Source organism: Hesperophylax consimilis, chromosome 13, assembly GCF_061612785.1.
Source record: "Hesperophylax consimilis isolate HC1 chromosome 13, BYU_Hcon_1.0, whole genome shotgun sequence".
Taxonomy (NCBI): domain Eukaryota; kingdom Metazoa; phylum Arthropoda; class Insecta; order Trichoptera; family Limnephilidae; genus Hesperophylax; species Hesperophylax consimilis.
The window spans coordinates 33,355,055-33,378,006 of record NC_142848.1 but is presented as its reverse complement, the minus strand read 5'-3'; the positions used below and the strand labels follow the sequence as shown (position 1 = coordinate 33,378,006).

Sequence of the window (22,952 nt, the reverse complement as noted above, 5' to 3'; positions counted from 1 at the left end):
CCTTGATTTCAAAATGTCTGATTAATTATTTCTAGTCATAGATTTCAGTGATGTTCATACCAAAAATTTGATAGTATAATGTTTTCACAAATTCGTAATTTATCGTGTAATATTATGGAATGTATGGAGTTTTACTAGCCTCCCACATTCCGAATAAAGATTATTATTATATATTTATTTTTATAAGCAAATGTATACATTAAAGCATAAAGTAAATATATGAAAACGATACGTTTGTAAATAATTTATTACACGAACATTATAGTGAGTAATAAAGTCACATATTTTACATTGAAGACATTCGATGTTATAGAAATCTTATTAAGTTAAAACCTATAGTTTACGTGATTTGTGTTTACTACTCACGTATACTTCGTGCCCTCGTTATTTTGGATTTATACACGGAGAAAATAGGTATTGCTGATATATTAAAATCCGACTTAAAACGGGATTGCAGGCCGTTTCCAATTAAACTTTTAGTAAATTCTTAATATATCTGAAAACGTGTTGATGCAATTGAATTTGTGCTTATAATATACAATGACGAGATGCGAAAATATTTAAGTTTTTATAAAACAAATAGCGAGAACACATTCCAGTCTTACTGAAAGTTTACTAGAAATCCTATGATATCATTAGGTTTTTTTTTTAAAGAAAGACAAACACTCCCGGGTAACGAATAACCTGACAATATTTGAAAATCTCCTACTACCACCACAGTAAGCTTTTATGTTGCTTGTGTTGTGATGGAGGACTTCAGCCAGCATTCCAGCAGCCAGCCGAGGAATTGAACACACTACGCCTGGGTGGAACCCAAGCGCGATGTCAACTCGGCCACCGACCGGTCTTAAAGGCTGCAATCCCGTTTTTAGCCGTATTACGTTTAATTTGAAGTAATTCTTAATAAAACAGCAATATTTTATGTCAATACGTTTTCTACATGAAGAATACTAAAATGCACACACATTGAACTAACGCCGTATGATTTCAGAAGTATTAGGAAATAAATTCTTTTGAAAGTACCAACATTCTAACACTTTATACTTTCAAAATACAAGAAAAATTTAAAAAAAAACGAAGAGTCCACTTTGCATTTAATCAAATTAGGTTTTCAGTTCTTAGTTTAAATTTGTATTCTTACATAATTTAATAAAATACAACCAAACTAATAACCTTTTACGTATTAAATACAAATTAGGTTCCTAGGTCATATGCTTGGTACTAGTGAATATTATTTTAGGCCAAATTTCATAGAAAGTATACAAGATTGATGCGTAACATTCATTATCACTGCGACTAGTACGCACCTCCGCTCTTACGTTGTATACTTTCAAAATATTCATGTTGTTTAGACATTTCATACATCAGCTCCCTCCGCGTGTGTATTACCGAGAGTGAATGAAGTCGCAAAATGGAAGACGGGACATCGCATGGAAGTCCGAGGTGGTTGACTGTCAGGTTGCTGGGCAACGTGATGGAACATCTGATGGTTGGTCTGGTGGTGTTCTCCGTTGTGAATTTCGCAGCAGCGACCCTCGGCAGTAAAGCGGGGTACGTGATGGGCAGTTTCCAGCTTCATATTGCGTTCTCAGTTTGTGGGGTAAGTTATTGAATACGTTGTGTCTATTTTAAAGGGACATCCAAAGTAGTAATAAATTGTAAGATTCAATCAAAATACTTCGCAAACAAGTATAAAAAATATTGATCTGTTATTTCATCATAATAGATTCATGAATCTACTGATTTTTTAAGTTAAAATTATAATGTATCTATCTAACCACTACCTCGTTTCGACTCGGTCGTGGCACCCACTCCTTGCTTCGTTCATATTCCCACATCGTTTCATGCATTTACTTCAGTTATTCTGATTGTTGACATGCCCAGACTCAAGTATTTGGTTTACTTGATCTTGCCTTGCCTTCCTTGGGCGTCTCCAACTTCTTCTACCATTCACATTTCCGTAGTGTTTTCTCCTTATACTCGTTTCTTCGTTCATTACATTTTCATATCCAAACATTCTAAGCGTTCTTTCTCAATCAATCTTACACATTACGCTTAAATGCCTTGCATTTATGATTATACACGGTTTTACAACACATTTACCAAAGGTAAATACTGATAGATACATCAGATAAATTCAGATACCTGATGCAAATGTGTGGTAAAACCATGTATAATCAAAAATGCAAGGCAGATGTAAGCGTAATGTGTTAGATGTGAGAGGGAAAAGCTAAGATGTTCACTGTAATTAATAATAGAACTTATACATAAAAAGTATTAGCGATATGAAGGATTTTTCAAATAAAAATTGGTAGAAAAACATACTGTCCATATTACTCGTAGTTAAGATGGCCGATTAAATCTTAATTCGGAATACAATCCTCATATTGGCAACTTGATTTAATGTTCCAGTACCAACTGCTTATGGTAGAGGCCATCCTGTCATTTAGCAATGATGGTCCTATGGGCACTGTGCTCTCCAGACAGACCAAGAGGGTAGTCCACATGGTACTGGCCTCGCTGGGGGTCATATCATCTCTTACGGGGGCTATTCTGGGCATTCAAACATATGGGGCAAAGTTTGACACAGCTCATGGGATATGCGGTAGGTCGAAATCTTCTTACATAAGAATAATTTTATTTACCGATATCTTCTTCTTTATTTCTTGACATGTTAGAGAACATGTCAGCTGTCATATCGTCACTCAAGAGGACTATTTATTCTAGACTATGACGTTCGTGGGGCAATCAATGTTTGACATAGGAAACGGAATAGTTCCTTAAGGCCAGTATTTTTTCCACAGGGCCCCAAACTCGGAAGAGGCCCCAGCTAGATTCCAAAACGATACACATTGAGGATACAGGACACAAACATATTTCACATTTTTATTTAAGCGAAAAATGTTGCTTGTGCAGTGAACTTCGGCTTCGGGGCTGGATATCCGACGCATATGTCCACTCGGCTACTGGCTGGTTTAACTGATTATTACTTTAAATGCGTCTATTTTAAACAAAACCAAAAGATTAAAATGTTCACTATAGTTATAAAATTTCAGAAAGTACTGAAAGATTTCCGGCTAAACATTGTTGGGATACTGACTTTCCGGAAAACAAAAAGGATTTATTAGTTTGCCCTCCGACCTACAGATAAAATAACCTGTTCATTTTTTTCAAGAAAGTAATTATTTTTATGATTTCAGGTTTAATCGCATTGATCTTATCGCTGGTAAGCTGCCTGAATGGATTCCTATCGTTCTTCAGTCCCCAGCTGAGGGATAGAGTGAAGCCTTCAACAATGAAGGCGGTCCACACGATCTGCGGGTCTCTGGCGGTCACTATGGGGCTCGTCACACTCATCCTTGGTCTCAACAAACCACAATACTTTGTCTTCTTTAAGGGAAGGGAGACCGCCACGTGCCTCATCATATTCGTCATGCTGATAGAGATCTATGCTATGAAAAGGCCGATGGAAAGCTTGAAGGGGTTTAGTGGAAGATAACATGCAGTGACGGGTTTCTAAGTACGTTTGTGCAGAGAACTCTCATAAAAAAGAAAATTAAAATAAACATACATTATAATTCTACCACACTTTAAACAGTGCAACATTAAGAAATCAAAACGTCAGAATTATTCTGCGAGTCTGAAATGAATCCCATTTGTGCGTTATGAATATCAGCGACTATGGGACTTTCTGTTTTTAGAAAAAGTTCACACAAAATATACTAGTGGTACAGAGCGGTTGAGTGCAAACCATGGGTTTTTTCTAGGTGACCGTGTGCGCACAGAATATGAGATTTTTTACACCAAATTTGTACGGAGTATGAGTTTGCAAGAATCAAGAGATTTTTTTCTGTGATTGTAGTGTTTTATGTAGTTATTAAATAACGTTAATTACTGAAAACGTTATTTTTTAAATATAAAAAAGTTAACAGCTTCTTCTATAAATTGTGATTCTGGTATTTAAAATTATTTCGTTACCTACGACAATATGTTCTGTAGTCACATACGTTTCAATAAATCGCGTACTTTTTTGTAGAACGTTTTTAAATATCTACAATTCCGCAGTACATTGTGTTGATGTATCTCATAAGGTTAAACAAGCGCCCGAAGAAAATATTTTTACGACTTGATTAAAATAATTGACTTTTCTCTACTTTCTGTAAATATCAAATGCATATTTTATACATATACCTAAACCTTCCGGAAGAAATTTTTGAAAGGATAGTGTCCCTGTCAAAAACAGTTGCGCACAAACAGACAGACGCGGATAGCGACTTTGATTAATACTATTTAGAGATTAGAGAAGATATATTTTATAGTATTCTTTCAATGAAAGATTTTTTTCATCCTTTTTAATCTCCGATTGATATTCCAATGAGAGAGGCTACAAACTGTTAAACTGGATGAAATTGTAAACAAAGTAAAAATACATCAAATCAGAGAAGACCTTAGTAAGATCCCAATCTCTACAATGTGCTAATTTTAATTTTTCGATTTCTTCAATAATTTAACCCCCAAATAATTTATTTATAAACGAAATTGTTTTAGACGAATGTAATGATGAGACCAGACATGTAACTAAAATAGGTTTTTGTTGAAAGGATTTTCTTTTTTCATCCTTTCTTACATTTATTAAAAAAACATAGATTTACCCTAGTTATTCCTATGATTTGGTTTTTCTTGTATGCAATTTCAGTGATGACTTCCATGGTCGAGGGGTAAGGCTAGCAATCCGAAGGTCGCATGTTCAAATCCCGGCGTACGCAAGTAAACTTGTGTTATTTCACAATTTCTCTAATTTAAAATAATATGTAGTGTACTTGTGGCAAGTTCCAGAGTGCAAGATACTCTCAGTATCGCCCTTGTGTAAGGCAAGACCACAATTCAGTATTGAAACATGGCTTTTAATGGCCTTAGCCGTGTTAGGTGACTAAATCTGAATAACCAGGTGATTCCCCACCTTCCTCTTCACCATCTCCTTCCCATCCTCGCTACACAACATAACCCGATTAGGGATGTCATAATCTCAACGGATCCAGACGGTTGGGAGTAGTTGGGACTCTTGCGCTGTATTCACATAAAATAGCATTATATATGTTTTATAGGAATAAGGATTAAGAATATTGTTGATAAATATTGTTGCAATGCATTCTACCCAAGTGACCACTCATATGTACGAAGTAAATTAGAATATAATTCAACGGAATGGTGACCGTTCTACAAAGTCCATTCTCAAGCTTTAGAAAAGGTACAAAATAATTTTCATCGGTACATCAATTTTAAAATGAATGAATAAATATTTCCATCGAATTTATAAATAATAATAATTTACTTACCGAAACCAAACTATCAGATAGAAGAGTTTTAACTGATATATTATTTTTATTAAAAATTATCAAATCTATAATTGACAGTCCTGAATTATTGGAATTAATTTATATGAATTTACCTGCCAGACAAACTAGAAGCAAATACACTTTTAAATGTAACAATAACCTCAATACTAACTTTACTATTCTATTTATTCACCAATTCCAAAATTTCATCACCTTGCAAACGAATACTGTCAACTTATTAATTTATTTGGTGTTAATAATTTTCTGAGTTTCAAAAAGCAACTAATTTCAGACATTTGCTAGTTATTAATTTGTATTATTTATTAGCTTTTAAAAAAACAAGTCTTGTCTCTATACCTTAATACGTTTTTTATTGTTATTTTCTTTTAGACGCATGTTAATGACTGTATGCATGTACGGTCATACTTGATATGTACATTACTTTGATTTTCTTTACCATTTCAAGTACCATTATTTAAATTCAAAATTAATTACGGCGTTGGTATTTTTCCATAACTTATTAGTTTTTTTTCTACAGATACAGCAGACATTATTTTTGTTATTTTTTTTAACATTTGTTTTATAATACATATCAGTATATTATTTATGTATATATTTATTTTTTATTTACCTTGCGAGTAAATTATTTTCCTGTTTTCAGTCTCACTGGTTTGCGACAAACATGAATAATTATATGCTTATACGAATGTACAATGTACATTAGGGTGTCCCAAAAAAATTAAAGTTGTTATTTTTGAACGCATACCCTCTAATTTTGTTTTAATAATGTCAAAACACTTATAAAAAAAAAATCGTTTTCTTTGGACAACTGCAACCCGTGCCGACTTGCATCGAAAGATGTCAGTACTTGTACATTAAGACGCCAGCGAGCAAACGTGTTGATGAGCTTGTAGTAACTTGCTATTTTGTTAGTAAACGAAAATCACTCGTTCAGGCAAAATGTTGTTAGATTTACGCACTTCTAAAAAGAGTATATTTTAATAGGAGACGTAAAATACCAAATATCGGGTTCTAAACTGCCATCTAATGGACAAGTTCTTGAAGTTTTGTTCTACAATATCCGGAAAGTGAATTTAACTGTCAATATATACCAAATATAGCCATAGTTGATATTAAAAGCTGTGTTTGAAGTAAAAAATCAGTCAAGTGACTACAAGCCCTGACATACCACTCTTCAAAAAGTTTCGAGATAACTGTAAAAATGTTGATCCCGATAAAATTCAGTGCTACAGAGAAAATCTCACATTGCACCTAACCGCTTCCGAAATCGATGATTTGCTTGACTTTTACCGTACTGCACTGACAACAAAAATACTTGGAGATGACTATTGAGAGTTTTTAGAGCTGTGTGATAGTTTTAGGAGGATATACAGCGAGAAAATTTAAGATTCGGCCTCCAGGTGCTCGATGGATGACAAAGGCGCTTTATTCTTTGAAAATATCATTAATTTGTGCGCAATTTAAAATTACCGGTAAGGATAAGGCGGCACTCTTAGACGTTTGCCTGTTCATAGTAACATCCTATGTCAAGCCATGGTTACAATGTATTATATCAGTTAAAGCACCTTACCAGGACTTGTGCTTTTTGAAATCGATGAAGGCTTAAGAAAAAATTGATGAAAACATCTCAATGGCAGCTTTATTTCTGTTCAGTAAGAAGTTGTGGTATTTGACCGATGAAACATCTATTTTATCGGTGTTTGACGACGCTGTGGATCAAACAACTAAAATAAAAATGCTCGAAATATCAAAAAAAAAAAAAAATTATTAACCCATGACAAACGTTACATCCCATCTAACCATCTAACCAAGATCTTGATGGTAAATTTATTAAGTAGTTTTAATTATGTTTTGTATTGAGGTTTTTGTTCATATCATAATTTAGTGACTTTTATTTCAGAGAAAAATATGTACGACTTCATTTCAGTCAAGAGCAAGTATTTGTTTGATCGTCTGAAAACAGATGCCAGTTTTCTTAACGAATTCCCTACGATGTGGTCAAATAATGATTCGTATCAAGAAGTCAGAAAGAAGGTGTCGCCGCTGAGGGTAGTGAATGATACAGCTGAAATAACTGTTTAGTAAATGCAAGATTTTCATGGCTTAATCTCACGGTCGAAGAGGAAAAAAAAATTTTGTTTCCTCGTTTTCAGGACCACCGGAAGATTTATCCTGACTGTAAAAAACAAACTATGAAGAAAAAAATTAATCAATAAACCATTTTTAAATATAAAATACTACATAATTGAACATTTGTGCATTTTTAAATTTTATTTATCCGACAAAAATGAAAGTTGAAAATCCTTCCATATTAAAAACTTCCATATTAACTCTGTACCATATGTTTGGCATCAAGTCGGCACGAGTTGCCGGTGTTTAATCAAAATAATATTTATTATATGAGTTATTGGGATCAAATGAAATACAATAAGAGGGTATGCATATTTAAATTTTATGAAAAAAAATCTTCCTTATGTCCTGGGACACCCTAATGTAAATACTTACTTTATATTTTGCCTTATTTACATTATTAGGTGTTATTATTTGGATTTGATCTTAGTATCAGCATTTCCTTTTTTTTTTACAAAGTTATGTTATTATCCATGTATTATGTTACACTTACATAAACACTACATAAATTGTATATTTCCTCTGTAAAAGTCTGATAGGGCGTTGATAAATAATAAATAAATGTTTTTTACCTTCTCCTTGTAATGTTTAGTGATTCATATATATTTGCATCACTCAAATGTGTATATTTTTTCTCCTCGGTACAGGCTTAGACCTAAATTGATTATTATGTAAAAAAAATCATTACATACATTTTGTAAATGTCAAGTAAATAAATAGGTAAGTTTACCAGATGTTATAGGAATAGTCAGAGTGTTTAAAAGGGATGACTTATCGGCCATTTTTATTCAAAACGGAAATTTTGGATATGAGACCCAAACCAATTGACATAAACAATGATAAATCACCATCAAAAATATCTAGTTCGGATGAGAGCTATTTTACATTTTTATAAAAGGGTCAGCGGCTCAAGTGCGTTGTACAGCCCGTCAGCTAATCAGACGAACGCAAAACAGAATGCAGATGTCAACAAAAAAGGGCTCGTCCGGGATTTGAACCCGGGACCTCTCGCACCCTAAGCGAAAATCATACCCCTAGACCAACGAGCCATGTCACAATCGCACTGCTAAACAGAACATGGACATAAAAAACCGTTAAAGAATGCCTAATTGACGGAATATTTGTTTTATGTGATTTCAGCAAAACCAATAAAATGTTGTCACGTTTTCTTAGATATAATATTGTATTGTTTAAACAATGCATAGCAATCAATCGGCTCGTTGGTCTAGGGGTATGATTTTCGCTTTGGGTGCGAGAGGTCCCGGGTTCAAATCCCGGACGAGCCCTTTTTGTATATTTTTTTCCTATTGAGGGAGCTGAAATCTCTACAAGAAAAACAATATCTTCTACTTCTATAACAAATATAAAAAGAATGTCTCATTGTTGGTTTTTTTAAATAAAAATACAGTTTTATTCCGAGATTGATGACATTTTGAAAACTTGACTTTCAAACCAAGAGGAAGGTCACTGTTTCCGTCCCCCTTTACAACTCCATAAAGAAGAATTTGTATACTTCTTGGCGACATTTTGCTCCCATGACGTTCAAAATATTACTTAATAAATTGCTAATTATAAAAAAAATATTTCTTTACTTATATTTCTGTGAGCAGTAGTCAGACCGCGAGTCCAAAAATATGTCTTTACTTATATTTCTTTGAGCAGTAGTCAGACCTCGTGTCTAAAAACACACGTCTCTAATTCTGTTTATTAAATAAATCAAAATGAAAACAGCTTTAGATTTATAAGTACGTAAGGACTTAAATACATACCTACCATTCCAATTCATACAAATTAAAAAAAAAAACAATAAAGAATTATTGTATAATTTATTCAAAAAAACTTCACTATCTAAAACTTTCTTCAGTCAGATAGGTATCTATATAGTATTAAAATATTCTTGAGAAATGAGATCCCTGAGGCGTATGTATGACAAAACCATCTATGATCTTTTGAGACATCTGATCTCTCCGCAAAGAGTACAAGGCTGATGTAAGCGCAATGAATAAGATCAAGAAAGAGACGCTTATATGGTTTATGCAGAAAGAGCGAATGATCAAAGAATAGAGTGTAAGGAGAATATATTATGCAAATGTGAATGGTAGCAGATGTCGGGGACGCCCGAGGAAGAAATGGCACGATCAAGTGAATCAGATATTTGAGTCGGGCCATGTCAAGAGTCAGAATAATAGAAGAGTATGTATGATACGATGTATGAATGTGAATGAATCAAGGAGTGTGTTCCAAGATTATTTGTTGATAAATATGGTACTTTTGGTAGGAAATTGAAGTCTGCTTTCCTATTAAAAAATAAAATTTGTACAAACACAATTCACTATATTTTTAAGTACTCGTTTTAATGATTTATCTCTAAATTTGTATAAAACAATATTTTTACACTTTTATTTGACATTGTGCATTGTTTATATACAAAATAATGTTCTATTGTACTTTTTTCTTATTTACATGTAAAAAATATTTAAACTTGTTATCTACCAGTCAATCTGTGAGAAATAGTTAGGATGCAGGCGAATTATCAAGTTATTATTTTATAAAATTATCTTTTGATTACTTTCCGTCCGTCCTCTCTGCCTACCCCTGCGGAGAAACGGCGTGATAATTAGTTAGTTAGTATTCTGTACCGAACAATTAACCTCCACCATCTTGAAAAGGAAACCGAGGGAACAAAACAAATTCATAAAGATTCGAAATGCAAAAGACGCTACGCTCAGTCAATAAACAATGTATGTGTTTATTTTAGAGAGTATTGCGATCCACATCTTACATGGCGTTATTTACACCAAATTTCGTGCCCACAGAATAAAGGACAAAACTGTGTAATAATCTATCAAATGCCGTAAAGGAAGCCACAAGTTTTGGCATTTTTCGTAAGATATGTGCCAAATATGTATGTAAGAAAATAATTATGATCTTTATACTAAAATAATTATATTAGTCGCCAAACAATTTAATGTATTTCTTTAACTGTATTTTGTAAACGAAGTTTTTCTCGTAATTCTTAAACGGAATTTCGTATTCTTTAAAATAGATCAATATTATAAAGCATATATTTTTCTGAAGGATAGTTGGTTTTAAATCACATAATCAGTCGTTAATCACTTTGTACCTAAACCAAAATAGTTTTTAATACAAATATCATATTTCTCCAACACACAAAAGAATCGTATTGTAATTATAATATTAATTGTTTTAAAGTGATTTTTCCAGTGATTAGATTAAAGTGTAAAGCCACACGAGTATTATTGATTCCCAAATGCGAATTAAAATATCGGTATGACTCAGCATAATTGTAATTACGTATTCTTAGTAAACCTTAATGTATATTGATTATATGCAGGTTTGTTAAATAAAAAATATAGTGGTAGTATCGTATTATTTACCCCATTACTAACACTAACAGTGTGAAACTATAAATAGCCTTAATTTCTAGTTGAACTAATCAGTTACCTTTCTGAGTTAGCAGAGTTAACAACGTTGAGTTTAAAATTTTTCATATAATATTATCAATCATATTTATTATTTCCCGATAACCACTTTCTGTGATCTGTGAAGCTGTGTTTAATAAATAAGCGTTTAAAAATAAGCAATGGCTATTCCTGAGTTTAATGTCGAGGATGATAACAGCCGTTGTTTTCCCAGAAAAAGCTTTGTACGTGATGTCACAACGCCGAGTGTCAACAGCCCACAAATAAATCAGCCCTTGACAGCGGCAGTCGGTTCTTCGAGTACAACTTCCGATGATTACTGTGCAGTTCCAGCGATGAGTGCCGAGGACTTTAATGACGGTGAACCTGCAAAAAAACATTTTGCATGGGATGTTACAGCTCCGACTCCCAACAGTCAACAAAAAACCCAGCCCTCGACGGCTGCATTCTCTTCTCCGAGTAATGCTTCCTATCATTTTTGTCCAATTCAACTGATCAGTGCCGAGGACATGAACGTCGATGAATCTCTGGAATATCTTGCTGGATGGCATGTTGTAGCGCCAACTGCTATCCATCGTCAATTAACCCAGCCCTTGAGAGCAACAACTGTCGCAACTTGGAGTAACGCTTTCAAATGTAGTGCAGTTTCAACGATCAGTATCGAGGATTCGAATGACGGTGAACCTCCAAAAAAATACTTTGCATGGGATGTTATAGCGCCGACTGCCAACCATCGTCAATTAACCCAGCCCTTGAGAGCAATAACTGTCGCAACTTGGAGTAACGCTTTCAAATACAGTGCAGTTTCAACGATCTGTGCCGAAGATTTGAATGACGGTGAACCTCCAAAAATACGCTTTGCATGGGATGTTATAGCGCCGACTGCCAACCATCGTCAATTAACCCAGCCCTTGAGAGCAACAACTGTCACATCTTGGAGTAAAGCTTTCAAATACAGTGCAGTTTCAACGATCTGTGCCGAAGATTTGAATGACGGTGAACCTTCAAAAATACGCTTTGCATGGGATGTTATAGCGCCGACTGCCAACCATCGTCAATTAACCCGGCCCTTGAGAGCAATAACTGTCGCAACTTGGAGTAACGCTTTCAAATACAGTGCAGTTTCAACGATCTGTGCCGAAGATTTGAATGACGGTGAACTTCCAAAAAAACGCTTTGAATGGGACGTTATAGCGCCGATTGCCAACCATCATCAATTAACCCAGCTCTTGAGAGCAACAACTTTCGCAACTTGGAGTGACGCTTTCAAATACAGTCCAATTTCAACGATCAGTGCCGAGGATTTGAATGACGGTGAACCTCCAAAAAAATGCTTTGCATGGGATGTTATAGAGCCAACTGCCAACCATCGTCAATTAACCCAGCCCTTGAGAGCAACAACTTTCGCAACTTGGAGTACCGCTTTCAAATACAGTCCAATTTCAACGATCAGTGCCGAGGATTTGAATGACGGTGAACCTCAAAAAAAATGCTTTGCATGGGATGTTGTAGCGCCGACTTACCATTGTCATTTAACCCAGCCTTTGAGAGCAAAAACTGACGCATCTTGGAGTACATCTTCCAATTACTGTGCAGTTCCAAGAATCAGCGCAGAGGATATGAATGACGATGAACCCCCAAGAAAATACTTTGTGACTATTGTGACTTTATGACACCACCGCACCCAGTCCACCCCTGACATCATTTGCCGATACATTTATTTCATTAACCAAGTATTTGAGTTCGCACAGTTCCTAGTTGGAACAGTTCATTAAATCGTATTGGTAGTTAACCGAAATTTGGAAGAAAACCAATTATCAAATGAAAAAAAAACACACTAGACACAAAGGATTCCAATTTACGCCGAACCCGCACTAAACCAGATACCTGAAGAAAATTTTTACATAATTTATGTATTATTTTGTCACCTCTTTTCCACATTTTATGTGTATATTTTATTCAATCTAATAATAAAATGACTAATCACTAAACACTGTTCACATCTTATTACTTTTGTCATGAATAATCCTTAAATTACTAGTTAAAAATGTTCACATGGTTGTATTCTTAAGGGTTTTTTGTTTAAATACAATACAAAAAGAAATAAGCATTTTAATTATTGTATTATAATTTGTATACGACGAAGTTATTTCCAAAAAATTCTCTAAATATATAAAAAAAACTGTTTCATTATTAATATAAACAAAATGTGAATGAATTAACGGATAAAACTTTCTGATATAAAATATTAAATTTTTTAAATCTTTTCAAATTATTCGCATTCCGGTTAAATACTGCAGGCCGTTAAGCAGGAATGAATTGACAGGTTTCCTAATCATCTCAATCAGGAAAACAGGAAAGTGTTATGGCGATGTCGGGGGAAGAATAATTTGTGAATTTATTTAATCAATAACATTAACGAATCTACCTTTTAACATAATAGTTCGGATAGCGGATTATTATGTTAGAAAATGGACTACAAGGATCTGGTCAAGATAAACCCTTAGAAATTTAAATAAAAGAAATACACATTTCAAATAAAGAATATAAATAATTTTCTTGGAAATAAAATAAAATATTATAAGAAGATATATAATATGTCTACATACATATATATCCAGGTATATCTATTAATTATTCCCACACAGTATTAAATATGAGGTTATTGGTACCAATGCCCCAGAACTATTTATTGGATAACCAACACCTCTGCCATAGGTCACTCCAAGTGGTTTAAAACATTTTGACTTAGCAGGAGTGCCCTAGTTTATAGGGTGAGGTTTTGGCGATTAGCGACGACTGCGTGGCGGGCAGGATTGGGAGAACCCCGATTAATCAAAAGTGCTCGTAATTATCAGACTTCAATAAATGAGTTTTTTTCCAATAAATCTCCAATTATGGAAGACCTGTTTTATTATAAATATGTTTCTATAACTAATTATAAAAAAAAGGTTTTATTATAAACAAGATACGAATAAATATTCATATATTTGCATTGTGATGAGCGACAAATACAATATTGAACATTTGATAATAATTAATGAAAGTATTTTATTCATTTCTCCGACGAATCCATCTTTTATACAGATCTAACCCAGATCCATAAAGAATTACGGGATAGTGTGTAAATAAAATTGCAAAAAAGTACACCTTGAAAAATGAAGCTACATCAGTAAAATAACAAGATTATCCACAAGAAAATGAATTCAAAGATATACACATTTCAAATATGGAATTAAAATAATTTTCTGCTAAAAAAAAAATCAATTTAAAGTTGGTAAGAATAATGTAAGGTAGGACACGCTTTCGGAATTACTTTGTATGGAGATACAAATAAAAAATATAATAATATATATTAAGAATACTCAAATGAAGTTAGATGTGAGGTGTGAACGACCTTAAGGCGAATATAAACGCCAAACATATTTGGGTTTCTACCCCTTCCAACAGAATATAAAATGTGCACATTTTTGGTCTTATCTGCACGAGACAAGTAATTGCAGTAGCCGCGTACTATGTCCCTGCAATACGTAGGAAGCGCCCGACCAGGCCTCCCCGTTTGCCAATGCCTCCGTATACCTACTAATACCTTTTTAACTGGTGGACGATTATTATCAATCTTATTTTGACAACAGCGGCAGAGCTATGACTGCCGGACGGACTCAAACTGTGGGGATATTAGTGATTAATATAATAATTACGTTTAATAATAACTGTATATTTTTTTATTGATTTTATTTGTATGGATTATTAATACATATAAAATATTTGTTAATAATACGTAACATTGAAATGTCACTTACATATATTATTTAAAAAAAATTAGATACACTTTATCAAATTTATGTTGCTAATATATTTTTTAAATTCAATTTACAAATAATTTTTGAAGAACAATCAAATTACCAAACAAATATCCAGTATTAGAAATTATCAAGGAACAATTCTTAAGTTCTTTTTTCTAAAAATAGTGCATGAGTATATAATTCTACATGCATGTTGACTGTAGCAACTATTAAATATATAATGTAATATCAACTTGTGATAGTACTCCCTCTCTAATCACGATAATTTCTCAACTAGGGAGGTATTACGACCACTAATTATAACATATTACCTTTACATTTATTTAAAAAAAATGTACTTATACCTGCTTTCATTATAATGTAAAAAAATTGGAAAAACAAAAAAAACCTATATTGTGAATTTATGTAGCATATTCATAAACCTAAAATTTCTCAAATGATATAACATTCTCAATATCAATAGAGTTGAAATCAGGAACAATTGTTGATGACACATCGTCTGTAATTAAATTATGCCATTTTGTAACTCGATTGATGATGATTGCGTTATAGGCGTAACTTCTACAACATCACACGGATCTGGTATTTTTTCTGAATATATTAATTTACGCTTTGTTGGAGAGAGTGTTTTTTTTAGTTTGTCATTGATTGCATCGACTATAAAAGGAGGATTCCTAATTGGCATATTCCTGTTATTTCTTGGATCAATAATATCAGGAAGTAAGCAATGTAAATAAAATCGGACAAATTTAGGTTCCATTTTTATTTTCCAGAAATCGTCGTCTTTATAGCATCGCCCTTGATAAGATTGCTTATTGGAATAATTTATCTTTTTTCCACCTACAAATTTGGATATTATTCCGTTAAACCTCTCTACAACATTATTTCGTTTTATTCCCCATCTTCAATAAATTATGGACCTGTAAAAACGCATTATTAGTCAACATAAATGCAAACGGAAAGCATTTTTTCCATAAGAAGTAAGTCATTAATTTTGTTAAATAATGAATAAAACTATACATTCAAAAGAATTTTGTGGTAAAAAAAGTATAATATTTTGGACATGAATAATAACAATATCACACAAAACTCCCTCACCGTTTGAGAACTAATAATACTCGTAACCAAAAAAATGCCGACAAGAAAAAACCGTCGAAAAAACTGTCACAAACCGACTTCCGTTCCGTGCCACGTTCCGCGGACTTCTGTACAGATCTTAGAATGTTTGCGTCTTATATCACCACGAATAGAGGCGACAATTGCTTGACCAGCGTAGTCTGGATATATTTGACGTAAGCGCCAAAGTGAGTTTTATTTATTTGTTGAATATTTTTATATGAATGAAAAAAAGTTAGTCAATAATAATTATAAAACATAATCTTAGCCATAAAACGGTATTTTTTTTAAGGTGTTTCTTATATGAGTTCTTAGTTACCTCAAGAAAAAACAAAATTATCAGTGGTTTACGTTTATATTTTTTGTAACGCAACCAATAATTTTATTTTAATTCCGATCAATAATAAAGAAAGAAAAAGCTTCAATTTATGCAAAGTATATTTTTTGGTTTTCATAATGTATACCGATTCGTAGCAAAGATTAATCTAAATAGTGATTTAGCATTTACCTTCCTCTTCATACTTCAAATCAGTTTATAATTTATTTAGTACAGGAAATGCATACTATACATTTGTAATATGTTTTGACTGTCCAATCAGAACAGTTAACTGATATTTGTTCATCAAACTTATTAAAATAATAATAATAGGTACATATTATAAAGGATATAGTCCATATATATTTTTATTTTTTTGATTTTTTTTTGTTTTTTTTTGTTTTTTATTGATTATATATTTTTTTAAGTAATAGTTACTTATTTCTACCCCCAATAATTCAGTCCACTTTTGCCAATTCCTCGTTTCACCAATAATGAACTTGTATCTTGGAGTATCAATTGATTGATTGATCTGATGTTGTAGTGGTGTTCTGTGGTACGCGCACCTCTTGCCGATTGCTAGATAGTAAAGGCTCTAACTAACGGCTTGGGGCGGGAGGTTGCAATAAATTAACCTGAAGCATAGAACCAGTAAGATTTTGACAAGTTGGTTTACTTTCTGCTGCAAACGATGTACAAAACTTTATCATATTATATTTGTAAACTACAAACTTAAGCATGGCTTTGATACATATTAATTTATATGAAAATCCACGAACATCTATTCATTATATCCTCAGACTATTGATTAATTATTATAATTATGAATCAATATTGAAAGATAATTCGTAAAAATACTACAATTTTAATTTGGGAGGCGGTTGTGGGACTGTGTGCGTACTGTGGGTAAAGTCTGATTCAAGATAAAAAAATGATATTTACAGCTAATATAATTTTAAAAGCTGTGCAAAAAATGTATGTTTCCAATAAAACGTTATTAAAAATAAAGCACATTAAATGAAGTAAAATTATTGCCAAACGCACTTTTTATAAAAATAAACTGTCAATGAACTCTTATGATGCCACATTAGTGCATCACACCCGTGCGAAGCCGGGCGGGTCGCTAGTTCTAGTATGTAATGTGCTCTTATGATGAATTAGTGCATCACACCCGTGCGAAGCCGGGCGGGTCGCTAGTTCTAGTATGTAATGTGCTCTTATGATGAATTAGTGCATCACACCCGTGCGAAGCCGGGCGGGTCGCTAGTTCTAGTATGTAATGTGCTCTTATGATGAATTAGTGCATCACACCCGTGCGAAGCCGGGCGGGTCGCTAATTCTAGTATGTAATGTGCTCTTATGATGAATTAGTGCATCACACCCGTGCGAAGCCGGGCGGGTCGCTAGTTCTATTATGTAATGTGCTCTTATGATGAATTAGTGCATCACACCCGTGCGAAGCCGGGCGGGTCGCTAGTTCTAGTATGTAATGTGCTCTTATGATGAATTAGTGCATCACACCCGTGCGAAGCCGGGCGGGTCGCTAGTTCTATTATGTAATGTGCTCTTATGATGAATTAGTGCATCACACCCGTGCGAAGCCGGGCGGGTCGCTAGTTCTAGTATGTAATGTGCTCTTATGATGAATTAGTGCATCACACCCGTGCGAAGCCGGGCGGGTCGCTAGTTCTAGTATGTAATGTGCTCTTATGATGAATTAGTGCATCACACCCGTGCGAAGCCGGGCGGGTCGCTAGTTCTAGTATGTAATGTGCTCTTATGATGAATTAGTGCATCACACCCGTGCGAAGCCGGGCGGGTCGCTAGTTCTAGTATGTAATGTGCTCTTATGATGAATTAGTGCATCACACCCGTGCGAAGCCGGGCGGGTCGCTAGTTCTAGTATGTAATGTGCTCTTATGATGAATTAGTGCATCACACCCGTGCGAAGCCGGGCGGGTCGCTAGTTCTAGTATGTAATGTGCTCTTATGATGAATTAGTGCATCACACCCGTGCGAAGCCGGGCGGGTCGCTAGTTCCAGTATGTAATGTGCTCTTATGATGAATTAGTGCATCACACCCGTGCGAAGCCGGGCGGGTCGCTAGTTCTAGTATGTAATGTGCTCTTATGATGAATTAGTGCATCACACCCGTGCGAAGCCGGGCGGGTCGCTAGTTCTAGTATGTAATGTGCTCTTATGATGAATTAGTGCATCACACCCGTGCGAAGCCGGGCGGGTCGCTAGTTCTAGTATGTAATGTGCTCTTATGATGAATTAGTGCATCACACCCGTGCGAAGCCGGGCGGGTCGCTAGTTCTAGTATGTAATGTGCTCTTATGATGAATTAGTGCATCACACCCGTGCGAAGCCGGGCGGGTCGCTAGTTCTAGTATGTATCTAAGATTTGAGTCCATTTGAGATCCCGAGAAAACCACTTTTAAAGTTCGAACCAAAGTATTGCAATTGTGCCCTTGAAAATCGTGATTTTTCCCCAAATGCCCCTTTACTGAAACTGCAAACCATAAATCTTCGTATATTACCAAAAATTGGGATCCCACTTACTAATAATAATTCTAAAATCCATTATTTTTCTTGTGTATCCATTATTCTCAAGATGGCGTTGAACAATCTAAAAGCGTTTTTGTTTGTATTGTGGTCAATTTTTATAACCTTTTTAATTTAACCGTTTTCGGAGACATTATCATTATTGGTGACATTTTATTATAATTATTTTACATGAGTCTTGACATTATCATAAAACAAATCTACTTTTATTGTAAAAAATCTGTTTTGAATTATCAACGTAAAGACACGTTATAAAAATGAGAACTTTTCTATTCACGAGTTATAATTCACTTATTAGTCTTATTACCTATCAATCTTTTACTGAGAAGTATTATGTCTTATTTTCTGCTTATTTTGTCGATAATTCTTAATTTCATAACCTAACGCGTGTCATTTTTTTCCTTCTGTACATTATTTACATAACTGTTCCGTGATATGTTTTGTTGGTCAATCTTTTGATCAAGCAAATGAAAAAACGTGATTGTACAGTTATAGTGATTAAACCACATTAAAAATGTTTTAAAACACTTTTAAATGTTGACTCATATATTTAAAAAAATTCTGTTATTTTTTTAAACAGTTTCTTCGATTCTCTCTGAATGTAACAATAATCATATCTGATGTAATAAGAATGCAACGACGCTATGTTTTAATAATTTATTGATAACAAATAACAATAATAATACAAATTAATATTTACACTAACAAAAAAAAACTGAACGCAGGTGTGAATTTCATATAAGTACCAATATTAAACAGAGAGAATTACACATGGACAGAATGGACGAATTAAGCCCACTTAAATTACATCCACTGAAGTTAAACAGATCAAAAAAACCTAACTGTATTAATGTGAGACCGCAAAAAAGTACCAGGAACGTGGGGTACCCGGTACCCCACGTTATTTACGGCTATTCTGATCTGGTCACCAAACATGGCTAAAGCCATGCAAATAACACATCTGCCCTGATGATGGACACTGCAATGCTGTCCGAAACGTTGGCTAAAGAAGGAGTTAGCGCAACACGGCATAACACCCCAAAAACAAATCACAAAAATACTTTTGGCCGTGAGAATCTTAAATCATATATGGCTAAAGCCATTTCAAGTAACGTTTCAATTTTGAATGGTGGTCTTGCACCAGGGCGATACTGATAGTATCTTCCACTCTTGATCATGTCACTAATATACTATACATAGGAGATGATATAAAACATTTTTTGGTAGAAAATGTTATTTTTTTCTACAAACAATTCAAGTTTTGTACACACTACCTTGAAAAGTACGAAAAGTTATATATCTTTTGCACTCTCATTCAGAATCACCCGCAGTTTGTTCACTTTACCTCCGGACACTCTGTATTGTTTTAAATGAATAAATTATAAAACAATATAAATTAATCCAATACAATTTACTTGTGCTAAGATTTGAACCCGTGACCTCCCTGTTTGCTAGTCGACAGCTTTATCCCTCGACCAATAAAGCCGGTAAAAACATAACCAAATTTTCGTTTTTTTCAAATGTTGTATTTATTTTATTTACACTAATTACTCCTACTGAATACACAAATTATGATGTGTGGATTGAAGTAGGAGTAATAGTCAGAGCGCTGATAATACCTAACTTCTAACAGTCCTAACAAATCACCCTTGAGATTATATTTCATAAAAACGTCGCGACACAAAAATACAAATCATACGAATATTATTGATTACAGTCAATCACTCAACCAGGATTTGACATGGGGCGTCAACATTTGACTCATTGCATGAATATACATGATGAATTTTGTGGCGGTGAAACCCTCAAAACTTATTTATTTTATTTAATTAATATTATAATGAAGTATTAAATTATAAATATATATATAAAAATAATATATTAACTTGTGATGAAACATTGATAGGTTTTATTGAAAACTCTATTACTTTGTTTTATTATGTAGATAAATTATTCTTATTTGATACAATACAAAATATTCTCTACATAATCTTACAGGTTTCGACTCATCTTATGTCATCATCAGGGTATGCAGTATTAACAAAAATGGAATCCAAAATTATTTTTTTAAATTAATTGCTTTGTAAAAATATATAATATTTTTAATCCGTAAATAGTATAAAACTAAGTCGTTATCCGCGTCTGTCTGTTTGTGCGCTTAGTTCTTCGGAACTAAGCAACGCAACGGATTTTGATATGTTTTCCATATCATTTAGAGAATTTCTTCTGGGACATTTATACATATAATACTTGCATATTATATTTATAGAAAGTAGAGAAAAGTAGAGCCACGCCGGGTACACGTCAGCTATTTCTGTAAAAAACTACGGCCTTAGTCATTTCAAGCAGCTTTCAGATCCGGAATCATCAATTTTTAACATTTTAACGATTGTTATAAGAATCCTGAAATTTACTGAAATCAGTCTTTTTTATTTAAGGTTATTAACAAAATCATGTGCGCTACCCGACTCACTAGAAAATATCTGTTCTGAGCCGGGTAGCAGTATAATTACATATATTTCGTAAACAAATTCGGGCTTAATAAAAATAAAATAAAATACATAAAATAATGTAGATATAAAATATTACATACATATTTAAAAACCAAATAAATTAAAAGTAAAAATAATTAGGTAAAATGCTAGCAATTGCATTTAAAACATTAGAAACAGTAAAATTGTCTGTGTAGGTGTAAAAAATACACTCAATTGCTTAACATAAATGATGTATACAAAATAAATAAAAAATTCAATGCAAGAAGGAAAGAAAAAATGCAACAAAGAAAAAAGAAAAGAGAGAGAGAGAGAGAAGAAGAGTATTCAAAATATGGGAGACACATTAGGAACCATTTTCGGTGTAAAAATAACATTTACTCAAAAATGATGTTTATTAACACGCACGGTTTGTAAGTAACTTGTTAATGCAATTTCTATTTTTGTTCATAAACAATGTATTAAAGTTTTTATATGTATATTTTCTGTTGGTGTGAGTTATATGTTAACTGATCACAATAAATCGACCAACATCATTACAGTCCCCCCACACAGTATCTCCGAAGATGATTATCGGTTCTCAGAGAAATAATTTCGCTCGATTTGAAGAAAGATTATTAAAGTTGGTTATTCCTCTAGGTCGGTCATTTGAGTGATGTTTTTTTCAATATTTGAATTAATTTAATGGGATTTAAAATATTTTCATACGTCCCTCTCTAGCCAACACCAACTAAATGCACAATGAAAACTGTTCGTCATGCGTACGTACATTCATAAAACTGGTACCGCAATATATAGCAAAAGTAAAAATAGGGCTCGTCCGGGATTTGAACCCGGGACCTCTCGCACCCAAAGCGAAAATCATACCCCTAGACCAACTAGCCGATTGATTGTTATGAATTGTTTAAATAATAAAAATATAATATCGTCTTGTAGAACGTGACATTAATTTAACAGGTGTTTTGCTGACACTAATAAAACAAATAATCCGCTGATAGCAGACATGATTTATTATAAAGTATTCATGTTCTTTGTTATAGTTATTTTATGACATGGCTCGTTGGTCTAGGGGTATGATTTTCGCTTTGGGTGCGAGAGGTCCCGGGTTCAAATCCCGGACGAGCCCTGTTTTTACTTTTGCTATATATTCAAAAATAAATAATATGTAGCACATTTTAGATTTCTCGTGAGCATTCCGAAATTCTAAGAAATTGAGGCATGTTGGAAAAAATATTTAAAAACCTGAAGGGATAATGCCTTTGAAATGTCAAAAAATGGACATTATTTTCTGATGATATCAGTTTGAAGCTTCGCTCTCCAATCTTCTTTAATTTATACAGCAGTTTATTTCATGCTACAATATGCATGTATTATACATATTCTGCCGCAAGGTTTCAGAATTCCTGATAATACAGGGAGTTAAGTGACGTACTTTCCTTACTTTACCCATTGATTCCTGACATGATTATTAAGTAAAAAATGGTAATGAAATTTTGGTCTACAAAATTTTTTTTTTCATTTAAAAACACAGAAAATCAGCAGGAATTGGACAGCTTGGGTCGATTTGAGAGTTGGGCAATTACTCGGCTGAGTGACCAGTAATATTATGATATCATATTACAGACTAATTCGAACAGAACAAAGTCTATAATACACATACGTTGTATTTTTCATTCACTCAGCACATAGTTTTATCTGCGGATCTGGACCTGTTATTTTATCAT

General features: G+C 33.6%; 1 protein-coding gene and 4 non-coding genes across 5 annotated transcripts; 3 read left to right on the top strand and 2 right to left on the bottom strand.

Annotated features, from left to right (window-relative positions):
* The first annotated feature begins 1,411 nt into the window (after positions 1-1,411).
* LOC149418852 (transmembrane reductase CYB561D2-like) lies at positions 1,412-3,499 on the top strand. Its single transcript, XM_089638433.1, has 3 exons — positions 1,412-1,600; positions 2,413-2,605; positions 3,201-3,499. The coding sequence occupies exons 1-3, from the start codon at positions 1,412-1,414 to the stop codon at positions 3,497-3,499; spliced, it is 681 nt and encodes a 226-aa protein (XP_089494559.1).
* A 4,965-nt stretch (positions 3,500-8,464) lies between these two features.
* Positions 8,465-8,536, bottom strand: TRNAP-AGG (transfer RNA proline (anticodon AGG)). The gene has a single exon. It is a non-coding gene; the product is annotated as a tRNA-Pro (tRNA).
* A 165-nt stretch (positions 8,537-8,701) lies between these two features.
* Positions 8,702-8,773, top strand: TRNAP-UGG (transfer RNA proline (anticodon UGG)). Its single transcript has one exon. It is a non-coding gene; the product is annotated as a tRNA-Pro (tRNA).
* A 13,267-nt stretch (positions 8,774-22,040) lies between these two features.
* TRNAP-UGG (transfer RNA proline (anticodon UGG)) lies at positions 22,041-22,112 on the bottom strand. The gene has a single exon. It is a non-coding gene; the product is annotated as a tRNA-Pro (tRNA).
* Positions 22,113-22,282: 170 nt separating this feature from the next.
* Positions 22,283-22,354, top strand: TRNAP-UGG (transfer RNA proline (anticodon UGG)). Its single transcript has one exon. It is a non-coding gene; the product is annotated as a tRNA-Pro (tRNA).
* The last annotated feature ends 598 nt before the right edge of the window (positions 22,355-22,952 follow it).

Coding starts and splice junctions, on each gene's coding strand:
- LOC149418852 (XM_089638433.1), top strand. CDS start 1,412: ATGGAAGACGGGACATCGCATGGAAGTCCGAGGTGGTTGACTGTCAGG. Junction 1,601..2,412: donor TTGCGTTCTCAGTTTGTGGG/GTAAGTTATTGA, acceptor TTAATGTTCCAG/TACCAACTGCTTATGGTAGA. Junction 2,606..3,200: donor CACAGCTCATGGGATATGCG/GTAGGTCGAAAT, acceptor TTATGATTTCAG/GTTTAATCGCATTGATCTTA.